Source organism: Panthera uncia, chromosome B1 (assembly GCF_023721935.1).
Source record: "Panthera uncia isolate 11264 chromosome B1, Puncia_PCG_1.0, whole genome shotgun sequence".
NCBI classification, from domain to species: Eukaryota; Metazoa; Chordata; class Mammalia; order Carnivora; family Felidae; genus Panthera; species Panthera uncia.
Window position 1 is genome coordinate 322,986 of NC_064811.1, and position 20,315 is coordinate 343,300.

The 20,315-nt window shown below is 57.1% G+C and overlaps 1 protein-coding gene across 1 annotated transcript in view; it reads right to left on the reverse strand.

The window, feature by feature from the left end:
- The window catches only part of GAK (cyclin G associated kinase), a 52,980-nt gene that overhangs the window by 30,484 nt on the left and 2,181 nt on the right, over nt 1–20,315 (reverse strand). Inside the window, 6 exon segments of the mRNA XM_049630122.1 lie at nt 960–1,049; nt 4,305–4,430; nt 8,510–8,652; nt 12,142–12,256; nt 13,162–13,221; nt 13,865–13,926. Of these exon segments, the coding sequence (XP_049486079.1) occupies nt 960–1,049; nt 4,305–4,430; nt 8,510–8,652; nt 12,142–12,256; nt 13,162–13,221; nt 13,865–13,926 (596 nt within the window).

Sequence of the window (20,315 nt, forward strand, 5' to 3'; positions counted from 1 at the left end):
CTCCAGAGACCACTAGGGCAGAAGGCAGGGAGCAGGCCTGCGGGTCCTGGGGGTCTGCCGCTGCCTGCTAGCCCTGTGGCCTCCGACGCGGGCACGCTCGTGGCCCAGACTGAGCAGGGCACTCGGGGCCCAGTGGAGGCCACACCCTCGGCACCCAACGTCAGTCCCCCCACTGACCGCCGTGTGTGCGTACGAGTGTCCCCCAGCCGACCGTGCTGAGGAGCACCTACTGGGGCGGAAAGGAGACGCGCGGTGAGTTTGACACCACAGGCTGCCGCTATCCCAAGAAAAGGCTCCAGCGTGCAAATCCTACCGATTCACACGTTTTAGACACGGTGAAGCCCGTCGGCACCCACGGCGGGGTCAGCACTGGAGGCGGCCCGGGAGGTCTGGGGCTGTCCCTGCTCGGAGAGGCCAGGGAAGGGGCAGGGTGCCTCCGCACCGGCGGGCGCAGCCCCGGGCCGCTCAGAGCTGCGCTCCCCAACTTCCGCACCCTGATGCTGGACGAAGGGGTCAGCGGACCCCAGGAGGAGCGCTACGCCACGCAGGAAGTGCCACAGGGTTTCAGAAAGGTGAAGGGAGCGGGGTCGCCTGGGCGTCGGGGCCCGGCCCTCACTCTGGCCACGGCCAGACCGGCAAAAAGACCCAAGGCTGGGACTGGTCAGGCTGCACGAAGCCCCGGCTGCTCTGAAGGGGCTCTGAGCAGGGGGAGCTCAGGCCCAGGCCTGCAGGCGGCAGACAGGTCCGGGCAGAAGGTGCCACCCCGGGACTCTGCAGCACTCGGACACTCCACCCAACTTATGCTCGGTTCCGCTCCACTAAGGGCAATCACGGTGGTTCTTGTGACAAGGAAAGGAGAAGAAAAAGGAGGGTGGCCACAGGGACGGGGAGCGGAGCGGGGAGGCCAGAACCCCCGTCCAGAGGCACGGCTGCCCGGGCACACAGCCGTGCCGCCTCACCCAAATGTCTTGCTTTTCGCCGATGGGGAAGTTCGAGTACAAGTCCACGATCTCTGGCGTCCTATACATGGGTGTGGTGTTCCTGGTGATCTGAAGGACAGACACAGACGTCTCAAAGGAAGGCCACTCGTGAGCACCACTTGTCCTGCGTCGATGTCGTGCTACTTCCCCAAATACCCCGCAGGACGTCTGTGAACGACGCTCACTTACACCCCGTTGCGTCCCACACAGACGGCAGGCTGCTCAACTCCCTCCTCACCCCCACTGCCGCCCGTCTCCCGAGCGCCTCTGGTGCTCCTGACGCAGCCACGCACGCCAAGCATTCGCTGCGGGTGTGGGTGTGAGGAGAAGCTCGTGTGGGTGTGAGGAGAAGCAGGTGTCACCCACAGGAAGTCTGTCCAGAGCCGTGAGCTGGGTCGCTCGTGTCTCTGAGAGGAAGTGCTATTCTAAAAGAAGCCTCCTGACGGGATCTTGTGGACAAAGAACCTTCTCCAACGGGAGAGAGAACTAAACCAAATTTAGCTGGTCGGTTCAGGTTTTCACACGCAAGATCCTGAGACCCAAGTATACAGGGCAGGACACGGGACCGAGGACAGGCTGGCAGCACAGCCCAGGGGGAGAGCCACACGCCCACGGCGCGCGTCGCCGCACACGGCAGACACGAACACCAGCCACGGGGCTACAGATTCCGCTGCCACGACCTCAGCCGGACAAGGAAACACAAACACGTGGCAAGTGTGACGGGCTGTTCTCCACCTGAAGGTGCTACTCCACGGCAACGCTCTGAAGAGGCCACGGGAGGGGTGCAGGTGAGGCCCGGGGTCAGAGCGCGTAAGTCCTCGGGCGGACGCACCCGGCATGCCGCGAGGGAGGTGAAGCCGGGGGCACCACGCAGCCCAGACGTGGGGCGACAGGAACACCCACGCGGGACAAGTCGCCAAGCCGCACACTTAGGGTTCTGCGCTGCTGTGCCCGTCTGGCAAGCTCCCGTGGAAAGCCCTATTCTACGCCGGATTTGTTCACAGACCGGCCGCTGCGATCCAGGCTCACACCCTGAGGAGACACGAGAACCCACGTGCGGGCCGCTCGGCATGCTGCCGCCTGTAAGCGTGCAGACGACAGGACACCGGACGCGGCCTGACCGTGCGCACGCGGCACTGGCCAAAGAGACCCAGGTGCACCACAGAGGGACCCATGCTGACCCAGCACAGCCCACAAAGCACGAAAAGCAAACAGAAGCCAGGAGAGGGTGTGCAGTGTGAGGGTCGGGGAGCTGGGAGACGCGCGTCCGCGGGCCTAGCCCTTCAGAAGAAACACGGCACCGCCTGCAGCTCAATTCTCCCGGAAACCAGCAACCGCTCGAAAAGTCAAGTCAAGTAATTAAAAAGTAAGATGCAATCAAATGAGTAACTAAACCCCTTGGAAGGAGAGAGCACAGATGCAAGGACTTGTCAACACAGCATCTGAGAGCACGCGCCTGGTCTGGGCTGTAGATCGGGGGAGGGGGACACCCGAGGGCCACAAATCCACCCTGACTTCCTTCTGGGACATTCACGCTCTCTGGTGACACCACAACTCTCGGACGTGCGCTGGAGTGGAGCGCAGGTGCACATGGTGACGCTACCGGGCCACTCGCTGGGAGAGGGGGACAGGCAGATGTGGGGTGGGGGGGCAAGAAGCCCACCGGACACACCAGAGTGGAGGCACTGGCACAGACGCGTGACTTGCCACAGGACATGCGTGGAGGCGTGCCCACACAGGCACGCACGCCCCGAGTGGTCTCCGGTGCCTCCCCCTCCCCCCGACCCCGAGCCGGCGGCTCTCCTCCAAGGCGGGCACGCACACAGCAGGGTGGGCAGGGCAGGCACCTGCTCGTCCCAGAACGCCCTCCTGCCCCGGCAAGTGGGCAGGGCTCCCAAGGGATGGGAGCCCGACAAAGAACATAGGGTCAAGTGGGAAGCGAATCTGGGGCATTTGAAGGACACACCACGAACCCCGAAAAAGACGGCACCCACGAGTTCTGATAAAGAACCATCACAGGAGGTGTGGGGGGGCTCCTGCCAGGGTAGTGGGGCACACACGTCACCAGGGCAAACAGCAGAGGCGGGAGGAGGCAAAGGACAGGAAGCCAGAGCAAGCAGCTGGCCCCCATGCCCCCGCCCGGGAGACGGAGGCAACCAAGCAACCATCACCCAAAAACAGGTGTGCGTGAGACACAGTGGGTGTTCGCACACCTCCAAGGACCCACTGAGACCAGTGATGGAGACAGGACTCAGAGCCCATGAGGCGGTTACAAAACCACCCACCACACGGGACCGAGGGGCCCCCTCCCACGCTGCTATGCTGTTCCGTTCTGCCAGCCGAGCAACTGAAGGAGAGCGTTAAACATACTCTCTTTGCCGGGAATGACTTCCTTAGGAACGCTCTCACGCACAAGCAGGAATGCGCTGGGTTGGGGTGATCCGACGTGCGTCCGATTCAGTAATGGAGCACAGTCAGTTCCAGGAACAGCCAGCAGGTCAGGAGCACCTGTGCTTCGACCCATGACACCCGGTCCAGGGACGGACTCCGTCCAGACAAGAGGTGCCCCGCTGGCCCACATCCCGTCCCCGACTCCTTCACGGCAGGCTTCCTCGGGGTCCCCGGCAGAGCACGGATGCAGCACCTCCCCTCCCCCGTCATTCTGCGTGGCTTCCTGTCTCCTGTGTTTGGCTTGTGTGGTTTCTGTGAGCTGCTTATCTAAGTACGAGCCCCTAGGGGAACGGCTGGGGGTGTCCAGCGGAGGGCACACCAAAGAGCCCCCCAGGTCCCTCCCCCAGGCTGCACAGTCACATGTGCACGGGCTCTGTCCTGCTCTGTGCTGCCTGCTACCCACACGTCCTCAGGACAAACCTACCAATCTCCTGTGGGGTCTCCTGTAGGACCCGTGAGGGAGAGTTTTCAGTGATTTTTTTTTTTTTTAATAACCACATTTGGGACGGTGAGAAAGTTCTGTGGATGGACAGTGGGGATGGCTGACCGATGACGAATGTAGTTAATGCCACTGGAACGTGCACTTAAAAATGGTTAAATTAAATAAGACGGTAAATTCTACGTTGTGTGTTTTTTATCACAATACAAAAAAACACCGCAATTAACAAAGGCCGTAAGAAGGTCTGGGATGAAGTGAGGGACGGAGACATGAGGTAAGCCTCAAATTCGGCGTCTCCCGGCCCACACACGAGCCCGGGAGGCGAACGCCGGGATGTGGGACGGGCAGGCCGCGCGGCCGCAGCCAGAGCATCGGCGACTGCGGAGACCCAGGCCGCGCAGACCACAAAGGGCACCACGTGCCACACGACTCACCTCTTCTTCCACCAGGGCCCGCCTCTGGGCGCTCCAGCTGTAGTCCGGGTAGTGCGAGATGGTCGTAGCACTGCCAAAGTCACACAGCTTGATGGTCCCCTGGTTACTGAGCAACAAGTTCTCCACCTGCAGAATCCCAGAGGGCGGTCAGGGGCTCGGGTGCCGAGACCCAGGCCTGGGGGCGCCTTCCTCCCGCAAAGGGGAAGAAACGGCATTTTAACCTCTCTCTGATCGAAGTCAGCACGTGTACCTTTGAAAACGGGGAACTCAAGAAAAATAAAGTTAGGACCAACCATAAATCAAAGACAACTCGAATCGATCATGTAAGGTATACAAACACACAAAAAACCTTTATAAAAGTCAGTTAGGGGCGCCTGGGGGCGGCTCAGTCGGCTGAGTGTCCAACTCTTCATCTTGGCTCAGGTCTTGATCTCACGGTTCATGGTATTGAGCCCCGACAAGCCAGGCTCTGTGCTGATGGCACGAGGCCTGCTTTGGATTCTCTCTCTCCCTCTCTCTCTCTCTCTCTCTCTCTCTGCCCTTCCTCGCTTGCACATGCATGCTCTCTCAAAACAAAGAAACTACAAAAAAAAAAAAAAAGAGGTGCCTGGGTGGTTTAGTTGGTTAAGCATCTGACTTCGGCTCAGCACGATCTCATGGTCTGTGAGTTCGAGCCCCACATCAGCTCTCTGCTTGTCGGCACAGAGCCCACTTCAGATCCTCCGTCCCCTACCTCTCTCTGCCTCTCTGCCACTTGCACACATTCTCAAGAAAAAAATTTAAACAAATTTAAAAAATAAGTCAGTTAATTGGGCGCCTGGGTGGCTCAGTCAGTTGAGCCTCTGACTTCAGCTCAGGTCATGATCTCGTGGTTCATGAGTTCGAGCCCTCTGTCGGGCCCTGTGCCGACAGCTCAGAGCCTGGAGCCTGTTTCGGATTCTGTGTCTCCCTCTCTGTCTGCCCCTTCCGTTCATGCTGTTTCTCTCAAAAATAAATAAACACTAAAAAACATTTTAAAGATAATAAGTCAGTTAAAAAATGAAAAAACTTAACATACCACTTCAAAATTACCAAATACATCAAGAACCTAGGAAAAAATTGAACAAAAGATACACAAAACACTTCCTATTCAGAAAACTCTAATTTTAAAGATCTCTTTTCTTATTTTAGAGAGAGAACCTGTGTATACAGGAGAGTGGCAGGGGAGGGGGCCGAGGGAGGGGAAGGGCGGGGAGAGAGAGAAGAATCTTAGCAGGCTCCAAGATCAGCCCACAGCCCAGCGCGGGGCTCGATCCCACAACCCTGGGATCACGACCTGGGCAGAAATCGAGAGTCAGACACTTGACTGACTGAGCCACCCAGACACCCCTGGAAAACTATAAAAATTTAGACAAACTCTTAAAATCCAAACAGACAAGGGACCAGACCACACTCCTGACATGAAAGGCACGGGTGTGCACAGCCACTCTAGAGCAGGCTCCCCAGCCGTGGTCCAGCCCCGCCTACCTCGACACAGCCCGCAAACTAAGAAAGGCTCTTACATATTTAAATGGTTGGCGGAAGAATCAAAAAAGACTGACATCTCCTAACAGGGGTCCAGAAGCAGCTTTAGGGGCGTGGTCGCGCCTGGCTGTCCGTAGGGCTGCCTGCGCTGTTCAGGAAGGTTGGTATGCAAAGCTGAAATGTTTAAAGTCGGGCCTTTTACAGGAAGTCTGTCAACTCACGCTCTGGGGGTGGGGTGGGGTGGGGTGGGGTGGGGTGGGGTGGGGGTGGGGAACAGTCAAGGCAACTCACCAAATTCCAGAAAGTTTTCTGGGAGGAACCTAATTCAAAAAGTCATGTGGAGACGCAAAGAGCCAAAAAGAGCCACATGATCCCTAAGAAGTCAGGCCTTAACTGTTAAGCTCTGTTAAATAAGGCAAAGGAGCACAGGGTCCAGGACCAACCAACAGCCCCACAGGACACCCAGTGAGTGCCACGCCCGTGGCAAGGCGGCGCTGAGGGAACAGGACGGCCATCCAGGCAAGGTGCTGGGAGAGCCAGGGGGCCACCCATGATGCACCAAGGAAGACCCGCCCCTACGGGCAAAGGTGGACGCCAGGTCCCCCGAACAGCATGCCTGGCAAGACGCCTCGGCAAGACACGGAAGCTCCACTGAAACCAGAGCATCCCATCGGAGACGCTGTGCAGAGGGTGATGGTGCGAGCCGCAGCGTGACCAGCGCGGGCTCTAATGAGCCAAAGTGAAAGGGACCCTTCCACAGGCGCCCCCACGGAGAACGTCCAAAGCACGACACGCTTGAAAAGATGCTCAACTTTGTTAGCAGAAGGAAAATCCAACTAGGACCACTTAAGCCACATCCACATGACCCGGGTCACGTAGCAAAGTGCGGGCACAGGGGGCCGCCACGCGCTGCTAGTGAGGACTTCCAACAGAGGTGCAAGCGTCCACGGGCCAAAGCACAGACAAGGGCATCGGGGTTCAGAACAGCCCAGGAAGCGGACATCAACCAAGTGCACGAGCACACGCGCCCCCACACGAGACGGACGGACCCGCAAACCCTAACGCGAGCAAACAGCCCGCCACCGGCTACACTCCACAGCCCGCAGGCTTGGAAGGAGCCACGCACAGGAGAACAAGAAGGACACGCGTCCCCGTGGTCTCTGCCACCCCCCGTGTCCCGCCTGCCCCTCCGCAGGGCACCACACGGTGAGGTCCACGCACCGGCCACAGGGACACCTGCAGGGGGTCCCAGCACTGGGCGAACAGAGGGCGCTGAGAAGACAAGGGACGTCCAACCCGGGCTAAGCTCACAAGCGCTGATCCTTTACTGATTCTACCCTTCTAGATACCCCTTCCCTTAAAAAGACTACGGACACACAAGCACCCGCATTAACACACAAAGCATGGGTCTTGACGCCACGAAACAATCCACCAGCCCCCAGTCAACTGAGGAAGGCCCATGCAGACAGCAGGGAAGGGCCGGCTGGTGTGCAGGGCAGCCGCGGCCCAGGCCCCTCCAGACACACCCCTGCAGCCCTGTGAGCGGGGTCTAAGGCGGTGGCCCCCACCTCACAGACCTTCTGTAACGGGGGCGCACGTGCCGACCACTCGGGCTGAGGGACGAAAGGAAAAGGTCAGGCTCGCCCAAGGTCAAATCTAAACAGAGACGTCACTGCACAGACAGGGCGCCAGGGCCTCCCTGGGTACACGGCCCTGAGGAGGAGAGGGCGCTGTCCCAGACCAGCCGGGTCGGAGGCACGCTTTCCTCATACCTGAAAGCTGGCCACAGACCAGACAAGAGAGAACACTAAGGGACTGTAAGGTTCTCCGGCAAAAACAACCTGTGCCAGCAAATAGGACACAGCGGGGGCCACCGCTCCCCCAAGAAGCGGTCGGAGTCAGGGTGTGAGCTTCGTGGACGTCAGGCAAATCTCACAAAGTCTTGAGTTTCCCAAAGACACAACAGGGGAAATAGAAACTAGGCCATTAACCAGGAGAAGGCATTCGCAGCACAGACAACATGAAAAAGGCCGCCGTAAGAACAGAGGGAGGAGCTCCCGCTAACGAACAACCTGATGGACAAGAAAACAGGAAAAAAAGCAAAAAGCAAGTTAACTGAAGAATAAGGCACTGACTACAAACACAGCAAAAACCGTCTATTTCACGAATCACCAGGAAAAGGGAGAATCAGGACCGCGGTGCCCCTCGTCCCCAGCAGGCGGGCGGCTGCAAGTACCGCAGCCCCACGGTGCCCTGCCAAGGCACGTGAGCACTCCTTGTGGTCCCTCGGCGGCACTGGTTGCTGCGGGACAGCGAGCCCTGTGGTGTCACGCCGGGACGGATGACCACAGGGTGAGGGCACGGACGACCCCGAGGGGCGGCAGCCTCCTCCCCGCTCCTGGGGGCGGACGGAAGGGAGCCTCAGTCGAGAGCATCCCCGGGCCGGCCGAAGGGCCGGCAGGGGGCGTGATGGCCAAGCAGGTGGCATGAAGCCACAGGACCAGGCCGCAGGAGGCCACAAAGCCAAATGATACAGAGAGAGGGCTCGGCGCCGCTTCAGGGGAGAAACTTCCAGCAACCCAGTTTGGCGTTAAGAAGCTCCTTCTTCTCTGGAAAAGCCATCGCACACTTCACTGCTGGCAAGCTGGCCATCCTGACCGGGGGCAGCGGGGCAGGCCCGCGAGACGGACCGGAGGCGGTACCTTGAGGTCTCTATGGATGATGGGCGGCTTTTGTCTGTGCATGTGCTGCACGGCTCTGCATGTCTGATAGAATATCTTCAGAACAGTATCGCACGAGAGCGGACCTCTAGATTCAATTTTCTTTAAAAATTCCACCAGCTGCCCTAAAAGAGACAATTAAATTCACATCACCATGGAGCCAGAAATGCTACACCCGCCCCGGGCGGCCCCCCCGGAGCCCACCGCGGCACTCGCGGGTGAGCGTCCGCCGCTAGGGCCCGGACACCCGGGAAACCCCGCGGAGGGACGTGAGGTGCAGGGACCGCCACCGGGATGCGACGAACTTACAGAGCCTCCGTGGGAACACCGCCGGCCGCGGCCACGTGGAACAACGTCCAGCGGTGCGCGCGGTACAAGGCAGCCCCCAAATTCACCACAGACCGCGTACCCCACGCAGCCGGGCGCAGGGCGGCAGCTACAAGAGGAACGGCCCCAAACGTGCATGCGGAGCTCTCTCAACCACATCTAGCGAAGCGGCCACCCCGCCTCCTCAGGCAACAGGTCACCTGTCTGTGAGCACCACGTCCCAGTAAACGCACAGACTGCGTGTGGACGGGGGGAGGGGGAGGCCACAGGCAGGCACGAGGTACTGGGCCGCACCCCAGTCCCGGACGCAGCCCTCCCTGGGCCGCACCTCCCCGTCTCTGTAGCCCAGACACCTGCAGTCCTTGGACCCCGCGCAGTGAAGCCGGGAAACTCCCGGGCGGGGCCAGCCGGCTCCGTCGCACGCGGGGCGAGAGCTTTCTCTGTGAGCACAGGCCATCTCCTCCCCGCCCCGCACGGAGCACCCACGTTCCTGCCTCCGGCGCCTGCCTCCACAAGCTGCCCACACACCACACGCCTCGTACCCTACCCCTACAACCCCATTCCCACCTGCGGCCCCCTCCCTGGAGCCTCTTCAGGAAGCCCACCCTCTCCTGGGCCCTGCACCGCTCCCTCCCTGCTCCAGGCCCCAGGCTGTCTCTCAGCCTTGCAGCCCCTTCAGTTTGCCGGCACACTGTTGAAGCAGAAGCAAGGTGGTTACCACCCCAGAGGCCTTATCTCTTGTGACATCCCCACACAGACTCCCCTCCAGCCACATGCCTCCTTTCCGTCCTGCCCCAGGACCTTCGCACATGCTGCACCCTCAGCTGGGACGCTTTTCCTGTCTCACCTCCTTCAGCTCCCGGTCTGCGCCATCACACCCTTTCCCTGGCCTCTTTCCTCAGTTTCGCACGGGACTACCCAACCATCACTGAGGACTTTGGTTACGGTCTATTTGCTTTATCTGCTTGAGTCACTGAACCCCTGTGCCTGCGTACGGTAGTGCCAACAGACACGATTTTCAACACGAACTAGATTCTAGCTGCTCTGAACAGGCATAGCGCCTGGGGAGAACAGTGTGGACTTCGTACACTCCCCAGGGGTTTGGATTTCTTTCATAACTGCACCACCTTTGCAACTTTCAGAACAGGGAAACATGGCTCAGGACCCGCACGTTCTTGCCCACTGACCCATCTGCCGTGGAGCCTCCACCCTGGTGATCCAGCCACGGTTCCCCACACACGTCTGACCCTGCCCCGCCAGGGCCACCTCTGCTGTGGCTCTGCAAGGATCTGCCCTCTCTCCAGACCTGCACACCAGCCCACCTGGCCCTCACTCCACCAGACCACCCCAGCATTCCCCTCTCCCCCAGCCACACCTGCCTCCCAGCCTTGCACCCGCACTCTCAGGAGGGATGGGGTGCCCTCCCTGTGATGCAGACAGGGCAGGCAGGGCACGGGCCCCACGAGGCATCGCAGAGGGTCCAAAGCAAGGGTGACACGTTGACCACCAAGCTGCCTGGAGTTATGGGAATGAGCCAGCCTGTGGCGGTGGGGACGGGGTGGGAAGGGGGGGGTGGGGGGGGGGAGGTTGTCACAACGTCAGTTCACAGTTCAGTGGCCTCTGGGTCCAGCGAGAATTTAAAGGAAACTTTTTAAAAGTAACAATCCCCAAGGTGGCAGGACAGCTGGAGAGGACGCAGTGGAGGACGAGCGTGGGGCGCGAGGACCGGCGATGGGTGGGGGCTCGGTGAGCACGCACCCAGGCCCTCCTTCAGTGGGGCTGGCACCCACACCCCTCCCTGAGATCCCCTCCGCCCTCCGCCCCCCCCACAAGCACCCCCAGCCTCTCACACTGCTCCCAGGCTGGCGGCCCACGCAGCACCACACCGAGGGCTGCACTCTGTGGGTCTGCCCCGTCGTGGAACCACGCTGCCGCCACCACCAGGCCCCACACCTGCTGCCTCTCATGGGAGGGACGCTGGCGCTGGTGAACCCACAGCCTTCTAAAACGCAGCATGAAAGTGACCCAGAAGCACTGAGCGCCCTGAAGATGAACAGAGGACTCGGTGAGCGAACCAGACGTGCCAGCTGAGGAACGCAGGACGAGGCACGGCCAGCATCAGCAGCGGGGCCCCCGGGGCAGAGGGAAGCTGCGTGCAGCCTCACGCGTACTGACTGGGGGTTCCACCTGGCACCCCCTACTCCACAACCCCGACCACAGGATCGCCAAGCTCGCAGCAGCTCCGTGCGCCAACATCTGTGGTCAAGAAACGGTATGCGTCACAAAGAGGGTGCTGGTCGGGGACGTTGCGGGATGGACCCAGGAGGCCCCGCAGAGCCTTCAGGAGAGAACAAGTAGGTGTTTGGGCGCGAGAAGATGCCCGATGCAGGAAGCTTTTCTCAGAAAAGAGAAGTACGTGTCGCAAACCCCCACTTTTAGGAAAACCTCACTCCCCTACGCTTGAACAGGGACGTCCTGCCCCTGGATGGTTCCTCACCCTGGCTCCTGGCCACTGCTGGCCGTGCACACCGCGCTCAACGCCTCTGCCCTCACACCACCTACAGCGCCCGCGTTGTCCTCTTGCATCACCACTCCTCCCCGCGCCTATGCTCACAGCCCCCGCCGCTCCCTTCTGTGAGTGCTCCTCTCGGCACTCCTCTCGTGGGCACGGCGCTCGGCTGGGCCGCTTGCTTCCCTTGGCCTGTGGCCACGGGGCTGAGGCCTCTCGTCTCCCGGCACGCACTAGCGGTGACCAACAGGAAAGCGCACCCGGCTTACGACGGCCGATGGCTCCCGCCTCTGGCTCCAGACGGTCCTGGCCAGGCGTCCGCACCCACCCGGCCCCACGAGTCCCGCCTCCACTCTTCTCGGACAACTTGTGCTGTCTGGCGTCGCACATCAAGACCGTGAGCTCCAGCGGGCAGGCACTCGCCGGGTTCACTGCCGCCTCACCCACAGAGCAGACGCCCCACGAGGGCGTGAGCCCTGACCCTCCCCAGGGCAGAGAGACTGCGCCCTGCCTGGGGGATCAGGCACGCCCCTCGCCCGCGCTCCCTTGGCACCATCCACACACAGTCACACAGCCACTCTGCCCCTACAGCTCTCTGGAAGGCGCCTGGGTCCCTCCTACTCCTGTGACGGAACTCAGGAGTCTAAGAACACGGGGAGTGCTTGACCTAGCAGGTCACGTGCCCTCAAAGGCCACGGCCGCAACCCCACCCTGTCCGTTACACCTGACCGCTCAACCACGTGACAATACTGTGGTCCAGACTCCAAGGAAACGTTACCTTTGCAGAGCTCGGTGAGCAGCAGGAACTCGGCCTGCCCCGTGTCCGACTCCTCCTTCCCTATGGATGCTGCAGAACAAAACTGGACAATATTGGGGTGGCCAGAAAGTTTTTTCTGCAGGTGTCTTGTTAAAGGAGAATGCGTAAGTCTGCACGTTTAAAAACAAATATACATGTGACATTAAGACACTAAAGTCAAAGTGTGGAATGAAATTACCTTACAGTCCCAGCACATCGGAGCAGAAAGACGGAGGGCAGTGGTGGGGGGGGGGGGGGGGCGAGTAAGGCAGGCGGCAGGGAGGAGGGAACGGAGAGGGAAGGTGGGGGTGAAAACCGCCACCACGCTGGCCACACGCACCTGACCACGGGCCAGGCAGGACAGCAGACAGAGGGCACGTGCGGGTGCGGGACGCCACGGGTGTGAATGAGCCCGCCAAACCTCTGCAAGGCGAGAGCCCGCAGGCTCACGGTACACAGAGCTTCGAGAGAAAAAAGAGAACACATTCTGACAGCAGAGGGCAAGAGCCCAGCTGAGGGAGAACGTGTGCCAGAGCTGAGAGCCCGCCAGAGAAGCGCCACAGACCCACGAGCCGTGCACAGAAACCCGACAGCCTGACTGCCGGGGGCAGGGTGAGGGACAGAGGGGCTGCTGACCAGGAGGGACACGGAGGCCCACTAGAACCGGGCCCAGCAAGGGTCCTGGCAAGAGCCGGAGCAGCGGGGCACGCCACGCTCACTAAGGGGAAGACAGAAGGGCGGAGAGCAGGAAGCAAATCCTGCGTGAGCACGGAGACTCCCGGGCCGCAAAGCTACTGAACCTCTGACTGTTACCCTGGGAGCGAAGGAGGAGGAAGGAAACCTTCTCCTACCAATACTCTACAGACAGGTCCAGTGAAGGCAGAAGGCCAATTTTAGCGTGTCCGAAAGAGCCAGAGAGCGGCCCGGCGGCAGCGGGCGGCCGCAGCTCGACGCAGGCCTCCCCACGTGACCGCACGTGCTCTCGTCCCGGGAAAAGGATACCATGAAACAAACTTCCTGAATGATGGCTCTGTTCTTTTCCTCTTCGTTAGACAATAACCTCTGTATCGGGAAATAAACACAAAGATTAAGGAGTGTTTACCTTTCTATTCTACACCCAGAAGAATAAATACAACGCATCTAAAAGCTTAACCTGCTTACCTGTATTTTAACATCTGGCCCGTGTAAAAATTTGACAGAAGGTTAAGACCCTTGAAAATGGTCTTTTGTGACCCAAGGACACCAGAAAAATGAAAAATAGGAGGCTTTCTCCAAAGAGGCTACAGCAAAGTTAGAAAATCAAGGAAAATGGGAGAAGACGCCGGCAGAGAAGCGGGCCTCTGTTCCGAACCTCCAAAGTCAGGCAGCCCCTCAGCAGCAGCCCTGGCACCGGCACCTGCACGGCCCCGGGAGGCCCCTGCCCCCCAAGCTGTGGACACAGAGTTCACAGCAGTGACTTTCAACCCCCTGCTATCTGTGGAACCCTCCTTCTGGCAGTCGGCACCGGGGTCACTCCTCGCCACAAAGTCGGAAGCCACAGCTTAAAGTGTTCTGCAACTGCTGATGGCCTCGCCCTCAGAGGGAAAAAACAGGACAGACTGTTTAAAAAAAAAAAAAAGCAAACTAAATACTAGGGATGACTCTCCGGAAACTTAGAGATCTACTTAAAATGGCCCAAACCCCACACAAGTGCCGCCCTCGTTACCTTCAAGGCGTACTCTCTGCCACTTCCCAGGTCTTGAGCCTCATACACAAACGCAAACCCTCCTGAAAATTAGAAAGACGTACAGGTCAGTTCAGTGCTCTGACTTCCCTTGACATTAAGCTTCAAAAATACGTTCACTAAGTGAAATACAAACCGGGCTTGTGGCCAGCAATTTGCTGCAGAAACGACCCTCATTTATATGACGCTGTCTTTTAAATATCCCGCTTTGGGGACAGGAAGGAAATCAACACAGGAACAGAGATGAGTGAGGGAAAGAATGGAGAAAATCAACAACACCAAAGCTTCTGAAAGCCAACATCCTCTGAAAACAAGAAAATGAAACTGATAAATTCTAGATAAACTGATCACCGAGAGAGTGAGAGCAAGAAAGGAAAAATTAACAGGAGCAACTACCCCCAGAACAGAAGGCCAGCACTGCCTTAATGCCCCGAAACGACTTTAAAGTACATCCAATATCACACGAACACAAAAAGTCCTTTTTTTAAATGTTTATTTATGGGGGGGGGGGTGAACGAGCAGGAAGGGGCAGACAAGGGGACAGAGAATCCAAAGTGGGCTCCGTGCTGACAGCGCAGAGCCCGACGTGGGGCTCAAACTCACAAACCAGGAGATCGTGACCTGAGCTAAAGTCAGAGGCTTAACCAACTGAGCCACCCAGACGTCCCAACAAATTTTTAATTCTGCGTAAGGTAAAATTTCAGCATATCAAACCCAACGATATATGAATACACTGTGACTAAGTAAGAGTTGATTAAACCTTTGAAAATCCCTGTAATTCTCTTGTTTTTAGGTTTCATTTGCTTAGCTTCTTCTAGCTCCCCACGGTGGAAAATTACATCATGACACTAAGAGCTGTGAGCAGACACCCTACGATGCAGCCATTGCACTACAAGGTATTTATCCAAGGGATACAGGGATGCTGTTCCGAAGGGACACATGCATCCCAAGGTTTATAGCAGCACTACCAACAATAGCCAAAGTATAGAAAGAGCCCAAACGTCCATCAATGGATGAATGGATAAAGAAAATGTGGTACATATATATATATATATATATATATATATATATATACGATGGACTATTGCTCGGCAATCAAAAAGAATGAAATCTTGCCATTTGCAACTACGTGGATGGAACGGGAGGGTATTATGCTAAGTGAAATTAGAGAAAGACACAAATAGTGACTTCACTCATATGAGGACTTTAAGAGCCAAAACAGATGAACATAAGGGAAGGGAAGCAAAAATCATATAAAAACACGGAGGGGAACAAAACAGAAGAGACTCATAAATATGGAGAACAAACTGAGAGTTGCTGGAGGGGCTGTGGGTGGGGGGATGGGCTAAATGGGGGATGGGCATTAAGGAGGGCACTTGCTGGGATGAGCACTGGGTGTTATATGTAGGGGATGAATCACTGGAATCTACTCCTGAAATCAATGTCGCACTATATGCTAACTAACTTGGATGTAAATTAAAAAAAATTTTTTTTAATTTTTTAAATAATAAAATAAAATAAGCAAAAGACACACAGAGACATTCCGCCCATGCAGGTGCATGGTCATCCTCCAGGAAGGTGCACCTGCAGGCACAATAAGCTATTGGTACACACCTGCTCGAATGATCAAATCAGAACACAGCACAAAACACTGGCAAGGCCACGGAGACACTGGGTGACTCTTTGTGGCCACAGACTCCTCACGTTGAGCCCTAGCTCCCAGTGTCACTGGATCAGCAGACAGGGCGTTCAGGGAGGCAATTAAAGAAGTGAGGTCATCATAGTGGGGCCCTGACCCAGCAGGACCGGGGTCCCTCTCCACCCACGTGCACAGACAAGGTGCCGTCTGCCAGCCAAGGGGACAGGCTGCCCGGGAAACCAACGCTGCCAGTGCCATGATCTGGGACAGGAGCCTCCAGAACCGAAAACACAAATTCTTGTCGTTTATGCCTTGAAACTGTGCTACTGCGCCATGGCGGCCTGAGCAGACCACCACACTCGTCTGCCGCTGGTCCGAAGTGTAAGAGGACACAGCCGCTCTGCAAACAGGCCGGCAGGTCTAGACAACAAGGTCTGCAGCTACCGCACAAGTCGGTCATCTGCACTCTCAGCCACTCACTCCAGAAAAATGAGAACCTGAACACAAGTGCTTATAGCAGCTTTATTTCTAACAGCCAAAAAACACCTGGAAACAACCCAGACGTCCTTCAGCGGGTGAACGGCTAAAGAGATGGAGCCACCCACACCACGAATACTCTTCACCAATAAAAATGAGATCACGGACACAACCACCTGGGTGGATTTCCAGACACTAATAGCGAAAAGGGCCGATTCCAAAAGGATACACACACAATGTTAAAACTGTAGAGACAGAGACCTGATTAGTGGTTCCCAGCATTAAGAACATAGGTTTTAAGGGGATGGAAACTTCTGTGTTTTTGACTCTACTGATGTCAAGATGCTGGTCGAGACACTGACTAGTTTTTCAAGTTGTTACCACTGAGGGAAATGGGCAAAATATGCTGGTGCCATTTCCTAAAACTACAAATAAATAAACCCACACTTTTCTCAAAATTGCAAGTTTACATAAAAATATTACTGCTGAATAAAACATCTCGAGAAACGAAAGGGCAGGCATTGCTAAGACGCTGCTGTATGCATTCATTCTGAGTATGTTCTGGAATTGGGAGACAGGCACAGGTACCTCAACTGTCGGGGCCAGACCCTTGCCCCTCGAAGGCAGGCTGGCCAGGGACGGCAGCGACCCCATCCGTGGCTTCCCTCCTCCTCCCCACATACGCACACGCATGTCTGTTATATAAAATGCACGACTTGCATCTGGAATAAAAAGCTCCCACAACTCCTGCCCAAGGGGAAATGGACAAGACTTAGGCATTTCACACACACACACACACACACACACACACACACACAGATATGTGACTGGTTAACAAGCAGGAGAAAAGTGTTCACACTATCATCAGGTAAATGTAAATCCCGTGCCAAGTAGACACCAGTGCACACACCTGCGGACACACACCAGTGCGCGCAGAGCCGAGGACGGGCACGCACATCCGAGGACAAGCACCAGCGCGCACACACCGGAGGACAGGCACCAGCGTATGCACAGCCGAGGACGGGCACGCACACCCGAGGACACGCACCAGCGTGCACATCGAGAACAGACAGAAAGAACTGAAATGACGTTGAAGAACACCGGCGAGGGTGTGGAGACGGGAGCCCGGGGCCTGCCGGCCAGAGTGCAAATCGGCGCAGCCCTGCTGGAAAGCGTTAGCCGTGTTCACGTAAAGTTCATCCTACATCCAACTCATACCCAAAGATCCCCCTCCTGGGCACTTTACCTGAGAAAACACACTGCAGGCGAGCAAACAAACCTCAGAGCCACACAGCTGGCCCAGAGGGGGCACTCGAGCTGTGACGCCATGTGCATGACACTCTGGCAGAGAGGGGACTTGGAGCCGGTGGCTGGCTGGAAGCGGGGAAAGGGGCTGGGGGCCACGAGAGGCTTCCTGGGGTCGCTCAGCTGTTCTCTATCTCTTCAGGTGGTTGGCTACACGGGTGTAAGCCTTCACCAAAGCAGTTCCATTCTGGAGATCTTTCTGTATGCCAATAATTTAAGTCGTTAGTTAAAAGAAACGTAGGCATAGGACATCGATGCACCATTCCAGAAGGGGAACCTGAGTAAGTAATAAGCACCGAAAAACGCACCAGCTCGTAAATCAGAGAAAGGCAAATCCACACAAGCCCACACGTGTTTGCCCATCACCATGAGGGATGGTGTGGGGACACTGGGGTCTGGCAGGCCTCCACGTAAGGTGGCGAACTGGCGGGGAAGACCGTGAGCACCAGGAAGAGATACGACGGCACGAGGAACAATCCGGGAGATTCACCACGTTTTGTCAGCACTGTTTCTAAGAAACACTTTCACAAAAGGAACAGAATCCTGTCACCCACGTCACATCCTCACATCGGCACCACACATCTTCGGGGTACGTGACCATGCAGAAGTGACCGTGCAGACGGCAGGAGTCCACAGAGAGGAACAGGCCGAGCCACGGAGAGACAGACGGCAGCCTTTCCCGAGGCAACCTCCCCTCCCCCGGTGACCTTCAGGGAGGGTGACCTCCTCCCACAATAGCGCCCCCACCTCATGACCCCCCCACCATGACTTCCCCCCAAGGTAACCCCTCCCACGGTGACCGCCCCCGTGATGTCCCACTCCAGCCACCTGCACCTCAACAGAAAGAAACTGGAGAAATTACATACGCCTGCTGCCGCAGTCGCCCGAGGCACGGAGCAAAGGGCCTTGGCGCTCAGCTCCCACCCTGGCTCCACAGCCCCGCCCACTTCCATCTGCCTCAGACAGGTGCACCGCCCTTGCTTCCTTGACCTTGACGTCCTCCACGCCTCTCTCCCTTCAGGATGCACTCCACAGGCTGACCTGGGCCAACATGCAGGTGACCAGACACACTCGAGCAGATGCCAAGGAGGCCAGCCTCCCGGGGGCTCCCGGGCCCAAGTCCACCACTCACTGGCCAGAGGCTCTGGGAAGCTACTCCGGCCTTAGCTCGGCCACTGTCAGGCTCGCAGTCCACGTGAAGCACCAGGCACGGTGTCCACCAAATAGAGCTCCGTAAACAGTGTTACGCTGGTTATTATTATTTCACACTAGGTGTTCGTCACCACGGCTGAGGGGCTGATGATCAAGTCGCCAAGTCGCAGGTGAAGAGGGTGCGGTAAGGGGAGCTGGGAGAGGGCGACTGATCAGACACAAAATCGGACGACACCACCCTGAATACTAGCATCAGTGCCCAAGCTCTCACGGCAAAGACCTGGCCCCTCTGTGCTCTCAGGTGTCTGGAGAGAGGGCCACTCAGCACCCCTCCCCGGGTGAGAGTAGCCGTGGTGGGCGATGGAGAAGATGACCTAGAAGAAGGCCACCAAGCCGCAGGGCTCGGGGACCAGGCACGCTTCCTATGTGAAAAGAGCGACGAGCGATAAATGAACGTGCTGTGACCACTGATCGTCTTTTAAGATCGAGGGAAACGTCTTCTGCCGTGGACGCCTGTAGAGCGTGTCCTGACCCAACAAGCGCTCCTCTCCCTCCGTCACGCCAACCTCAGTGGTTCCCGACACCCCCAAGCAAGAGTCCTGTCGCACAGCCCCATGACCGTCCCTGTGCCCTGCCGGTCCCCACACCGGCTGCAGACAAGGAGGCAGAGGAGTGGAGGGCCCACGGTGAGCGTGCACTGTGCCCTCACGGCTTCTCAAGCCAGCACCGACCCCAGAGAACACAAGGGACCCACGCTAGGTTTATCAAAGACCACTGATACCACGCGTGGCACACGGCGTTCCAGCAAACAGATGCTGACTGAAATTCACGTAACATCCAACCAAACACACGTGACTAGTTACGCATAAATGGCGGGGCGGCTCTGTGGCCTGGTTTCATCTTCAGAAGAGAAGCCCACACACCACCTCGTGTACCTCACTAGCAGTGCAGCCAGAGTGAAGCAGTCACGGGAGAGGTGGACTCACCTTGCATGACAAAACCCTTGTCTTGGCTGTAGCCATCACCTCTGTCACCTCTCTTTTTTAAATTCAATTTTTAATTTTTATTTTTAGAGACAGAAAGAGAGAAAGCAAAAAGAGGGTACGTGAGCAGGGGAGAGAGAGGGAGACAGAGGGCGGGAGAGAGGGGGAAGAGGGGGGCAGAGGGGAGAGAGGGAGGGGGAGAGAGAGGCAGGGAGGGAGAGAGGGAGGGAGGGAGGGAGGGAGGGAGGGAGGGGGGAGGGGGGAGGGGGAGAGGGAGGGAGGGAGAGAAGGGGGAGGGGGAGAGGGGAGGGAGACAATCTCAAGCAGGCTCCTCGCTCAGCACAGAGCCCAACACAGGGCTTGATCCCATGGCCCCTAGAGTCAAAATCAAGAGTTGGACGCTCAACCAACTGAGACACCCAGGTGCCCCGTTACCTCTTCTAACCGCAGGAAGCAAGAATGTGCAAAATCCAAAACAGGAGAACATAAGGATTGTATTCTAGAATCTGCCTGGACTCAGCATCTCTGACGTGGGTGTTATTCCCACTAACTTGTTTTGTTGTTTTTTTAAATGAAAACTTAAAACCAACTTTTGAAAGGTTAGGAAGCTATCTGGCTCCAAGTTCTGTCCACAACCCATTTCATATTACAGATGCAAAAAACAATGCTTTCTTCCTAAACCATTGACGGCAAAACGTGGTGTACCGTAAATTCACCTGGGGCAACACCTGACACGAACTGATATAGGGCTATTTAAAGACTTAATCACCCACAGTGAGGATACTTATCTAAGTACAAACATCTGATTTGATTATTATTAAATACATTCCCAACTCCTGTAGAAATATACAGGATATACAGGATGTCTATTATCTTC